The sequence below is a fragment of the Hyalella azteca genome, unplaced genomic scaffold (assembly GCF_000764305.2).
Source record: "Hyalella azteca isolate HAZT.00-mixed unplaced genomic scaffold, Hazt_2.0.2 contig17993, whole genome shotgun sequence".
NCBI lineage: Eukaryota > Metazoa > Arthropoda > Malacostraca > Amphipoda > Hyalellidae > Hyalella > Hyalella azteca.
In genome coordinates this window covers 149204-162118 of record NW_025947752.1, presented here as the reverse complement: position 1 = coordinate 162118, position 12915 = coordinate 149204, and the positions used below count along the sequence as shown (strand labels likewise).

Below are 12915 nucleotides of genomic sequence, written 5' to 3'. Positions count from 1 at the left end.
TCATGATATATAACGCAACAGAGGAACTTTCGGCACCGTTTTGGTCAGAATTTAGTGCGTAGATCAAAGCACATTTCAAATTTTGCATTGTCTCGCAAGGATCGCTTGTATTCACAATGACGACGCTGTTGAAACAATGGCCAAACTAAACAATTAATGCGACTCCTGGCGATGCAATAACACGAAATATTAACATGGACATTCAGAAAATGTCTCGGATACGCAACAGTACAGAAAAAAATCTGGTGTAAAATGGAGCTGTCTTCCATCACCTTAGTTTTTGAAATGGAAAAATCGGGTTATAAAAATATCGTAACTGGTTTAAATTTTTGCAAGCAACATCTGACATCTAAATGCAAGCAACATCTGACACGAAGGCAACATTCACTAATGAATGACTGTTAATACACAGCAAATCATGAGCGTTCTAGCACATTCCAGGAGTTCGTTAAATTGAAGAGGAATCTGGACAAACTTTACGAACATTATGCTCATTATAAATAGTGTAAGATTAGGCATAATCTAAAATGTCATCAAAAATAAAAGATAAATCCAAGATGATAAATATAAATTTCAGAAATGTTTTAAATAAAAATTTACATTACTTGAATTTTGTAAGAAAAAAGCAATAAAAATCAAATTGAGAGCAAACAAATCGTATCTAATAAAAGCCAGTATGAGATTTACGTTAATTTCAACACGAGTTTGCTTGGAGTTTCACGATGAGGTACACGCAGACAGCCTAGCAGCGGAGGGAAGCTCTTACAACTTATAACAGCAATGTCTAGTAATCTTAATGTATTAAGGCACAATTGAATCTAAAGCTAGAAGTATTACAATAAATCTGATTTACGAATCGCACCTTAAAGATAAATTATATTAATCATGTTACACAAAATATTATATTGATGAACGATTCAAACTACGTCAGCAACTATATATATGTATCTCACACTTGAAGGCAAAATTTGTGATTGAATTTGCAAGATTAATTTAGCACATCAGTTGCCTGAATCAATACATTAAATTGAAACATATTTATAGCATTATTACACCAATAGTCATCAGGTTATGAGAGACAAAAAGTTCAAGACTCGACACATTTTAGAACATTTTGCCCGATTTCATTCCTATCAAAAATACATTAGTGAAATAACTACGAAGAGATGCGTTAAATTATGAAAAAAATTGATCAAGCAAGGTCGATTAATAATAATTTACACTCCCAGCAGACGAATGTTTAGTTCTCACAAGAGGTTTGTTGGGACGATACAAATGCTGACACACAAGTCCTCGAGCTACCGTATGAGTTGACTTCTTGTAACGATCGATTAACAGATTATAAAATAAAATAACTCCCGAACCGTAGTCTCGCGAAGGATTTCAAGCCATCGATAGCTGATAGATTATAATTAAGTTTAAAATTATGTTAGAAACACGACATCATACAACATCATCGCCGCTCTCAGCATCATCTTCATCATCGTCTTGCTCTCTGGTGTGGAAGTCGGCAAACGGCATCAAGGACGGAGGTGGATCCGGCTTTGACATCAAGCTCTCAACTTCAGCGTCTTGTTTAAAATCAATTTCGTAAGACATGACTCTTTGAAGAAGTTGCCGATAGCCATTCCGTAGAGTCTTGTTTGCTCCTCTGAGGTTCTGATTTTCCTTGATAACTTCATTCAGAGCTTTTGTGAGCTTCCTGCACTTGACACTGAGCGACTCACTCTCATTCTTACGCTTGAGGCGGCAGCTGTATGCATACCCGCGATTTTTGAGCGTCCTTCTTCTCTGCTTGAGAATTTTTATGAGAAATGGCGGCAAGCCTCGGAAGAGCTGATTGAGCTGCCGGACGCTGAGCGCGACGAGATGTTCGTCACTTATAAGCTGCACCGAGTCATCCCTCAGCTGCTGTTCACTCGAGTCTTCCTGGATGGCAGACGACCGCTGGATTATGGACGCGATGAGCTCGTTGGGCAGCTCGGCAGCTCCAGGTGCCGTACTCGGGTCCGAGTTGGGGCCTTTGGCACAGCGAGCTGAGGCCAGTGATGGCTGTAGAACTACAGCATTTACTTTATTATTGACAGCGCCAGCACTGTAGGGGCTCGTGACTTGATCAGATGCGGCAGGTTCAACGGGGTCCGAAGCGCGAGCCGTTGAGAGGTTCTCATCACAGGACTTCATGTGATACGAAGAGCCTCGCCAGCAACGATCCGGTGCTGGCGAGAAACCCTGCGCAAAAATATCATATACAACACATGAGTACATAGAGTGCAAACAATATTTCGAAACCACGAAAATGAGAGTAAGCATATGCCAAACTACCGAATAGCAATTAGCTAAGTGCAATAGCAATTAGTCACGGACAAAGTGGATTCTGCTGGGTGTGAAGGAGTGAACTACCACAAGGAGATAAAGTTAGTGGGAGTGGACTGACACAAGAAGAAAGTAAGTAGGAATGAAATGACACAAGAAGACAAAGTGAGAGTGGACTGGCACAAAGCGATAAAGTAAGTGGGAATGAACAGACACAAGAAGAAAGTAATTAGAAATGGATTTGCATAACAAAACAAAGTAAGTGGGAGTGGTTATATGCTCATGTACGCCCAACGGTCGGGAGCCTCACGTCGTGGGAGGAAGCTTCGTCTTGGAGGGAAGACGTCGCCAGCTCCCCAGAGACGTCGCTGCTGAAGCTCCCACGCCCGCCCTCCACTGCAGTGCTCGTGCTCTGCGGGAACTTATTTCATCAGAAATAAAACATAACTGAATCTAATTATATGAGATTGAAGTCATCAACAACTCATGGCTAAGCTTTCGTGCGCAAAGGGCTCATATGAAGTATTGTATGTCCGAGTACGAGCTACTCGTCCGCGCAGTGACAAGCCTTGGTCTGATATGATAACAATAACTAATAAATTTCCCATAAATTGATGCATTTCTTATTCATCAAATGAAAACCATAGTTTATGCATAGGTTTCAATTCATTTACCACAGGTAATCATTTCTACACGTGTGCTTATTTCTTTCTGCTTATATTTCTGGTGCCAACAACTTTCACATGCGTTTGAATAACTTTTTCAGTCGCAATATTCGTACCATCGAGCATAACACATATTTGGAATGTCTTCTGACTATTAAAACAGGCAGAGGAAAGTTTCCCCAACTGTCTTGATTCTTCCATACCAGGATCATTGCACAAAGACAAACATCATACAAAAGAACGTACATTAATTTGCACAGGGTGCAGCAGAGTGTAAAGTGTAACATCCAGTGCATCACGTCACTACGCTGAACATGGGCAGGATGGCATAGTAGTTACAGCTCAGGGCCTATACTTTCAAAAAAAGTTAAGAGATCGTAAGTTCATCAGCCAATCATTGACGGCCTTTAAAGCAAAATCCACCAATCATAGACAAGAAAATAGAGCGTAAGTACTTACGTTCACTTAGCAAGTTTTGAAAGTATGACCCCAGGGCACCAGGAATGGAACAGAAAGTTGTGGGTTCAATCCTAGCTACATGTGATAGTTCTGGTCAAATCGCCGAGGAGGTCGGGCGATTAAGCACAGCAAAATTAGAGCAGTGAGAAGCGTGTTCGAGACCGCACTGAGAATAAGAATCAACACTGCAAATTAAGAATAACAATCAACACTGAGATGTGTGAATGTTAAGAATCGACGGCCGGTCTACTGCTTAATTAACGCTGAAAGCGCTCTATTATATAAATATATTTACAGGCCGGCAGTCCCTGTTCAGGACGAATTCTTTGATGACGGAAGCATCGGCGACGACAGCGATGCAGCGTTGGCAGCAGCGCATCGCTTGCTCTTCCAGCCCCAGGCGAAGGTGTGCGCTCACCAACATGGCGTGTGCCTGCATCAAATTATAACATCTCAATAATTACAACATCTCAATAATTTAGTCTCGAGGTCGCTATAACTTCAAGTGGAGAGAAAATTCAGTAAACTTAATTGACAGGTTGCAATACGATACATAAGTCCTGCATCTGAAGCTACCGTATGTCAAAAGAATTGAAACTTAGTTCGAGAAATTCATCCTGAATGTCAAAATCACGAATTTTAATCAACAATTTTTGGAAATGTTCAGTCGTAGGGACTAATTCTTTTTATGTTTAGCGTAGTTTTACATCGCCGTACGTCGGTATGTCATAGAGAAATTTGTATAAAATCGACAGAGAAGGTGAGTAGATACACAGCCAGCTTTCAAAAAAAGTTAAAAGATCGTGAGTTCATAAGCCAATCATTGACGGTCTTTTAGGCAAAATCCACCAATCATAGACAAGAAAATAGTGTGTAAATACTTACGTTTACTTAGCGAGTTTTGAAAGTGTGGCCCCAGAGCTCTAGCTATCGTACTGAAAATCTACTCGCGCACTTACCTCATTCAGCAGGTCGCATTTACGCTGAACAATGCAAAAAAACCGAGGATCGAGATTCATTTTCAAGTTTTAGCATAAACTTTGGCACATTCGGCCTGAGAATTATTAAATCCTAGCAATTTTTGAACAAAATATCTCATAAATAACGCCACCAGCTCGTATCCAAGGCAAAGAACTCTTGTTAGGTTTTTCAGTGTTTTTCAATCTATTTTTTCCTTCGTTTTGATTATTTAGATATTGAATTTTAATCGTAGATTTCGCCGAAACCATTGTTTAGGTTGACTATGCTGAATTTATGGACCTATTTCCAGAGACATTTTACTTGAAAAAGGTAATAGTTAAGGTGGAATTTTTCAACAGTCAATACTATCAAGGCAGGTAATAGGTACACTACGTTTATGCAGTTTATGGCAATTTATAAAATGTGAAATTGGAAGCAATTTTAAATAGACTTGGAAAAGTATAAAAGTGGAGAACAAAATGTTAAACCAACAAAAAGCATTTAATCGCTCCAAAAACTAAAAACTTCTTTGTTAATTGAATTTATTCCTGATATTCGGTCCTTACCTTGCAGGACTGGATAACAGCGTTACATTTGATACTTTATACTATTACTTTCAATAATTCTATTACCAATAATATTAAATTATTTTATTTATAATGGTAACTAGTCATAATATTACAGTAAAGGCGACGATGCAAGAAACTCACGATCTCCAGACGCGGGTGGTCGCTGACCAAGATTTCCGCCAGACATGTCGCCTCGTGGTGGGACTTGCAGAGGCTCGCGCGCACGTATCTGCTCAGGGTATGAGGCTGCTGTGAGTGTGTATTGTGAGGGTGTGTTATGAGGGTGTGTTGTGAGTGTGTATGGTGAGAGTGTATTGTGAGTGCGCATTGTGAGTGTGTATTGTGAGTGTGTGTTGTCAGTGTGTGTTGTGAGAGTGTGTTGCGAGTGTTTGTTGTGAGTGTTGTGAGTGCGTGTTGTGAGTGTGTGGTGAGTGTGTGGTGAGTGTGTGGTGAGTGTGTATGGTGAGTGTGTATGGTGAGTTTGTATGGTGAGAGTGTGTTGTGAGTGTGTATCGTCTGTGTGTATTGAGAGCCGCGAGAACTCAGAAATGTTTGGCAGGTTCCTATACTTTTTCACTAAGAAGGTTCACCATAATTCCACTCGTGAATGAGATACCAATATGAATTTTTTAATGCTTATTCAGCTATTGTATTTGCTGTCTCTGGACTGTAACAAAAAAATATGTTACCTTTGTATCCAAACAGTTATGGTGAAAGAAAATTGTGCACATTAATATTCATGAATTGTCTAGGCATACATACATTTTTTGAGGTTTTAATGGATTTTACTACTAATTCTCCCTGATCCCTAACCGATATTCATCTTTTGTATTCATGTTGTTAATTTTTGTCGCAAAAAAACTATTCAAAAACGATCATGCTCGCATGTGGAGTGAAAATCTCGATGGGGGCGTTGTGGAAAGAATGAAGGAAGACAGACGTCGTAAATAACTACTCAGCTGTTTCTTGCTCGAGGGTTCTTATGGTCAATCTTCCGGCCATGAAAAAAAGATAACCAGCTAACGGCCAGAGCTAATAAGCTCTAAATGACCGCAGTTCATTCATCGGCCACCTTAGAACAACCTACTGCCCAGATATTAGATTATATTACACGCCATTATTACATTATTATTTACAACTCAGATATTACTCTACACAGACTACACGCTCCAATGTTGTCTTTGAATTCTTCTCGTATTTCGCCTCACTCCTCAATACTTGCGATCAGAAACTCGGCAAATCTAAATATTTGCGATCAGAAAGATTCGGGATCAGAAACTTGGCATTTCTATTCACAAGTGTCATGTCTAAATGTTTGATACCTACCATTAAAGCAAGGTCAGGACTTGACTAATGGAGTGCGCAGTAAGATGAGACGCAAGGTTTCAGAACATATTAAAACAATTGACCATTTAACGCATTTTAAAAAAGAAAAAATATTCAAAAAACAACAGAAGCTAGATGTCCTTAAACTCACTTCAAGACAGCTTTGGACGCCTTTTCTTCCTTGAAGATGCCCTTCCTTGCCCTGATGGCCGCCACAATAAGACTTGTATCCCAGGACCTGGGGTCAGATAACAGCATGCGGCTCAGGCGAGACTCGTCAGGCGCGTCACACATGTTCACGTTATTCGTGTCGACTGCCAGCAGCTGCTGCAGGGACTGCTTAATGGCAGGGTCCTCACTAGGAACCACCATCTTCGCCAGGTCTGGAGAGCCCACGCAGTCCAAAGATTTGCCGGAACACGATGCAGCTCCGTTGGGCACATCTCCGTCAGCCTGGTTAAGACAACGTTGACTAATTTATTTTTGCTCAGTTGCACACATGCACATTCAAGTTAGGGTTCTTATAAGCTTCTAAAGCGAGGTTATACACACACAATGAGCGATTGCCCATTTAAAAAAATTACTCAGCAAATATGGTGCAGCAGTCGTATTGTGCTCAGACGTCAGTCTTCAGATCATGAAAAAAACACGACGCTTCTATGAGTAAGCAATAGCATTATAATATTAGAAAATTACTACTACTACAAATGACTTCAAGGTCAAGCTGTGAAGTTACACAAAAATGTATATCATGGTGGAAAATTCTAAATTCAATGCATAAGAATGGATCTGCTCGGACATCTTCATACACAAGCTGAATAGCAAGTGTTCTCGTTCGCGATACATAAAGGGCGGTGATAATTGTGTTCGCTATTATAAGTTATTCATAGGAGAGCGAAGAGTCAAAAGAATTTAGCTCCGCGAATCCTCTCTTGCAACTGCAGCGTAAATGAACACACTCGCAGTCTTTATTCAGTAATATATCTCAGAATGAATCTGAATCTGACATGAGGCAGACGTTGTGCTGCGTCCACGCATAGCTGAGACAAAACAGCTAATTAATCGATTACAGTGCGATCCCAATGGCGGAAAATTCTCGAATTGCCTATAAGGTGGCCCTCGAGTCTTTAGTGATATGATCGAGTGATCGAATATTTCAAGAGACCTTATAGGTAGTAGCTGGGCTTTTTCTCCGGGAAAAAATAAACTCTAAGTTGAGGGCGAGCAAAGTAGGTACGGTAATGGTTGTTTTTGATTGTCGTTATAGTTATCTAGAGCTGATTAAATTTACTCAATGGTTCTGAGACGATAGAAGTTTATTTATTGTGCCTCACTGGCGGTCTTAGGAGCGGTTGCGGCGGGAGTTTATCACCGTACAAGACACAATCAAAATAAGCTCACGCTTTTGCAATAAGTAAAATTATTTTATGTAAATTCAAGTACAGCTTCAATTAAACTATGATGACAATACAAATAGACAATTTTAGGTGTAAAATATTATATTTGGTACGAAATATAAGTATATATTTTACTTACGGCTGCACTGAATTCGGCAGATATATGTCTGGAGTCTTTACTTTTCCTTCGTGGAACAGAAGTCTTTTTTAGTTTGAGGCGAGAGTGAATCGCAGCGCCATTGAGAATCTGAAACAAAGCAACTGGTACTTAGAACTTTAATATTGGGTACCTAGACTCACATAGAAATGTGGTAATTTATTATTTAATTCAAATATAAAGCGCTATGAGGAAGTGCTATGCTATGGCAGTGATGCTGTGGCATTAAGCACTGTGGCATTAACCACGGTGACATCAAGCATTGTTGCAGTAGCAGTAATCTGCTGTAGCATTAAGCACTGTGAGTGCTACGGTAATATTAAGCCATTACAGATCCTTACATATCAAGAAGTGATACGGATGATACGGTTATTTCAAGCAGCGGTTAAAAGCTAAACCTAACCAAAATTTTTTTTAATCGCTTCTAACGACAAATGAGGTAGTACTTCTAGATCATGGGAGGATCAACATTAATGTAGCTTCGTCTATCTTTTCAACAAATAAAAAAAGGAATGTTTCAGTATAACGTATATGCTCACGGCAGTCTGCGAAGATGGACGACTATGAGATGCAGTGGGTAGAGGTGCTTCACTTCCGCAGCCATTGTACAGCGTCGATAAAACTCCCGCCTCAGAATTGTGGTGCTGCTCGCTTGATGCCGAGAAAATATTCCGGAAAATCAATTCGCTGAGTCGTAGCTTAAAAGTCAATTCATCAAATTTAAGTGCCGAGTCAAATATCTCAAAAAAATATTTGACGGCATCACTAGAAAACGCTATATCAAAGTTGAACCCATTAGATTTTCTTAGGCATTTTAATTGATTAAAGCGAAATGAGAGAATGCCCTTCCACACCGCCGATGGAGCAGACGCTACTTTAGTAGCCAATTCAAGGCATGATGAACAAGGCGTGAACACGAGCGTGAGGGAGCAGGTAGCGTGGGCAGCACAGGTATTGTGAGGATCTTGATGTATCACGGGACTGGAGCAGCCAAAGGCGCAGCAACTTCGACTGTCACTGGTGAAGGGGCTATCACATGTAAGGCCATTACCTCTCCTGGAAAATAAAACCATTAAAAGTTCCAAATCGTCCCAACATCTCACTAATGCCTAAGATAATTTTTTCTATGCGACAGAGACTTCTCTGACATCATTTCAGTGCACACAAATCTCTTAGGGATAATATCTATCTCAATCTATTAGAGATCATGAAATATGGAACTAACCATGCACAATGTACTCAAATAAAAAGTGAAATTATGTAATCATTCATCAGCTGTGATGACGAGCCGAACATGTAGCTGGTAAAGCTTCCCAGAAGCCAGTTGAGAACAAGACCAGAAAGGTTTATGACCAATTGGCTCGGGAGACATTATGAGAGGTTACTCTGTTACCAAAATCATAGTTAGAGAAGCATGATTTTTTGTTAATTTATGCACTAACTGTGCAATCATAAAACTAAGATTTGTGTTATCCACTTTTTAATGGTAAAAAATGTCAGTTTTGTACTAGGGACATCCAACAGCGTGACCATTTGTAGGAAGCAAGAGAGATAAATTTGAGCTCTAAAAAAAATTTTTTTTTAGGCTGCACAATATCAGTGAAATTTGTCTACCTAAAATTTCTTAAATTATGGTTAATGCTTGACAAGAGTTTTAGTGAAATGAACCTCATTTTATCTAGTAGTACTACATGAGTTAATTAAAATCATCCACTAGAAATACAGCAGAAGGCAGAAGTAGGTATTTAGCCAATGCTTACCTATAAGATTTATGGTACCTATGTACAGTACATATGCCAATGTCTGGACAATTAATTTGTTAGAGAAACAAGATCGTATTTATCTGTCACAAATATCAATGCATTAGCTTTCTGCAAAGCTTAACACTTTGACTCCGATTGCTTCATCTTGTACTATTATTTCATTTTTTGTAGGTACTGCTTTTAAACAGGGTTACCAGATGGTCATTTTTTCCGGACAAATTCCGTGATTTATTTTTTCTAAATTGCGTTGGCTGGCTAAAATTTATGATAGGGGTACTCACTAATGAAATTTTAAATACTGAAAAAAATGGAATTTTTATAGTGGAACCTACAAATAAATTAGTATACCAGTATATTGAGTTATCAGCCTTTTTTGTTCTCAGATTTGGCTGATCTTAGGCAGCCTGATTTATGTACCACTACCGGTACGTCCTGGAGAAATACATTTTGGGGTACGCATATGTATCACTTCAGAGTCAATGTGTTAAGATATCTTGTCAGTTGCAGTAAAGTAAACTGTAAGGATAACCTATGGGAAAAAGTCTTCCTATGTTATTGATTTTCAAAATTAAAGACAACTTAACTCACATAGGAAAAGCTGCCATATCAAGCAACAACTTCTCTTGTGCATCTCCATTCTCATTGTTGACTAGCTGATCATCAGTATCCTGTGAACCACATCATAAATTTTAGGAAAGAACATCAGTGTATAGTTAAGCAATGTGTGATGAATCTTAGATACCATAGCTGTATTAGTATCTTGACCAACACTGGTTTCTTAGTTCATCAATAATAGTCACAACACTGATCTCGTATCTAAAGTACCGTACCAGTACTGATCATCCATTTAATAATCTCAATATTTTACTCACATATTTGCTTACATTACATTTTATTTCATTTTCAACAATAAAATGAAAGTGATAAAAGGAATTTTCAATTAAACAGTGCATGCATAACATGAAAAAGCAAATAATTTTTTTGGAAAGCAAGTTCAGCACAAATCAATTTTAATTTGTGATCAGCACAAATTGATTGTAATAACAAAGCAATTGGCAAGCCTAATTTTACCAATGTTCCCATAACTTTTCATACATGCAAAATTAAATATCAAAATACCTTTTGAGCAAACGATTTCCAAGGAACTTTAATTTTCTTGGTTTTCTTATGTCCAGATGATTGCATCTCAACTGAATTAATGTCTTGACCATTGAATATAGGGCATGACTCAGACACTATGGGTAGCTGGCTCCAAATGACTTCATTATTGCATGGCAAAGATGATATACTTGAAAGATAATCATGAACACTACCACAGTCTTTGCCATTTTGCCCGTAAAGACTAGGGAAAAATTGAGTGAATACTGCACTAACACTATCAAGAAGAGGAATAATTGATTCTCGATTGAACTGCAAATTTTGTGGACTTTCTTCCTTTTCTTCTTTGACACAAATAGAATCACTGTTCAACATGATTCGTTCACTGAACTCTTTAAATTTACAAAAATTAATGGCAGAAAGAGTGCTATCAGGTTCATGTTCCATCATGTTGGGCATTTCCAAGATGGGATGCAAAACTTTTTTGAAGGGGCATGTTAAAACTGATATTAAATCTGATGGTATGCAGGGTTCCAAACCAAGCACTTCCTCATAAACATTGATTAAGAGTTCAATGAAAGAAGGCTCAGAATGAATTGACTCACAATCATTGAAGAATTTCACAAGAACATTTTCCAGAGCAAATACAACTGCAACTTTCATTGGGTCCGATGTCTGTGGGTCATTGAGTTGCAAAGCAGCAGTTTTCAGGAGTCTCATAAGATCAGCAGATTTATGATTTATTATGGAATTTGCAATGTCAAACTTATAATTATTGCTATTATCAGAATTATTCTTGATAAATTTATCATGAAGAATGGAACTGACATAACCATTCACAAGTCCTCCATCGGTGGTGAAATTTTTCATTGCATGTTGCAATTCTGGAAGTTTTGAGGGACTGGAGGAAGAGTTGAGCTCTTGTGAGAGCATTTCTTTGTTTAACACGTCATCAGAAACATCATTTTCAGCTGAAATTGATTCAGAGCTGATGGAAGAAGCAGAAGAACTTTCAGGAGTTTCCATTTTATTGTTAGAGTACTAACAGCTTGATGAAAAACCTTGGCCAGATGATGCGAGTCATGTGACATGTGTAGACTTAATTATTTATTCTATTTTCTTCGCTTTCACTTTTACATGCTTTTTGCTTCAACTGAACATAATTGCACAATAAAAATGACATCTGGTTTTATTTATGAGCAGCACTAACACTTTCATTAACAATTTCAGTTTCTCATTGTATTAACATCATAAACTTCAAGAAGCATTAAATATGTTTTCATATATAAGATTTTCTACATTATATTTCAGGTTTTTCTGTTGGAATAAGAATGTTAAATAACAAATCATGCATCACAAATAAAAACCTCTGTTCTAAATAAATACTTAATCCTACCTGTTTAATATGTTGTTTCTGTAAATTAAAAAGTGCAACATTAAATTAGTATAAAAATAAATTATCAGTTTAAAATTACTTTCCCAAATATGTTGTTAGTTTAATCACTGCACATTGACCATAATGATTGATTGTAAAGTGCATCTGTCCATGGCAATTATTGTGCATTGGCCATTTCAATTATAAATTGCAGCCAACGGAGAAGCACATTTGGGAACCGCTGTCTGCCTTGATGAAGGTTTGGTGTCTTTGCATCAATGAAATTGTTATCTTTGACCTTAAATTCAGGGTGAAATTCTGGGAATGTGGTTTTATTTATTCAAATTTCAAGATAGATCCAGCCTAGTAGGGTAAACACACCATATTCCGACACTGTGGGTAATTCCAACACCCCTCAACTTTTTCCTCTATATTAAGCTTGGTCTTAATTCCACGCATGCGTAGATGGTTGAAATAGTGATGTCATACTATTGTGCGCAAGATTTCTGCAAAATACTAGGTCTAGCGGAAAATGTTAAATCCGCAGAGCAAAAGTCCAAGTCAGAGTAGTGAGAACATCGAAACACGTTTGAAAGTTGATAGTTGACCTTGCTTTACTAAATAGTGATAAACTGTTTGTGTAGAAAGAATATTATGGTCTGAGACTTTTAAATAAGTCTGTGAATATATTAGGAATCCTTTAAGTATACTTATATTTGCTGATTTTAAGTGGTACCAATAAATTAATAGATGATTGATTCAAGAGATGGTTTTAGACACACAGGGTGTCGTATTCTGACACAGGGTGTCAGAATTACGAATTATAATTT

At 38.1% G+C, this 12915-nt stretch overlaps 1 protein-coding gene across 1 annotated transcript; it reads right to left on the bottom strand.

Annotated features, from left to right (window-relative positions):
• Window positions 1-620: 620 nt before the first annotated feature.
• On the bottom strand, window positions 621-12025 carry LOC108672009. The gene is made up of 9 exons (XM_018159622.2): window positions 10732-12025; window positions 10201-10280; window positions 8389-8905; window positions 7832-7939; window positions 6447-6748; window positions 5111-5198; window positions 3736-3873; window positions 2627-2728; window positions 621-2232 (listed from the first exon to the last, which is right to left on the bottom strand). The coding sequence occupies exons 1-9, from the start codon at window positions 11734-11736 to the stop codon at window positions 1444-1446; spliced, it is 3129 nt and encodes a 1042-aa protein (XP_018015111.1). The 5' UTR covers window positions 11737-12025; the 3' UTR covers window positions 621-1443.
• Between the last annotated feature and the right edge of the window lie 890 nt (window positions 12026-12915).

Excerpts from the sequence above, each read along its gene's own strand:
- LOC108672009 (XM_018159622.2), bottom strand. The coding sequence starts at position 11,736 with ATGGAAACTCCTGAAAGTTCTTCTGCTTCTTCCATCAGCTCTGAATCA. Across the intron at positions 8,906-10,200 it reads GATATGGCAGCTTTTCCTAT|GAGAGGTAATGGCCTTACAT; the intron begins GTGAGTTAAGTT and ends TTTATTTTCCAG. Across the intron at positions 2,729-3,735 it reads TGAACAGGGACTGCCGGCCT|AGCACGAGCACTGCAGTGGA; the intron begins GTAAATATATTT and ends AAGTTCCCGCAG.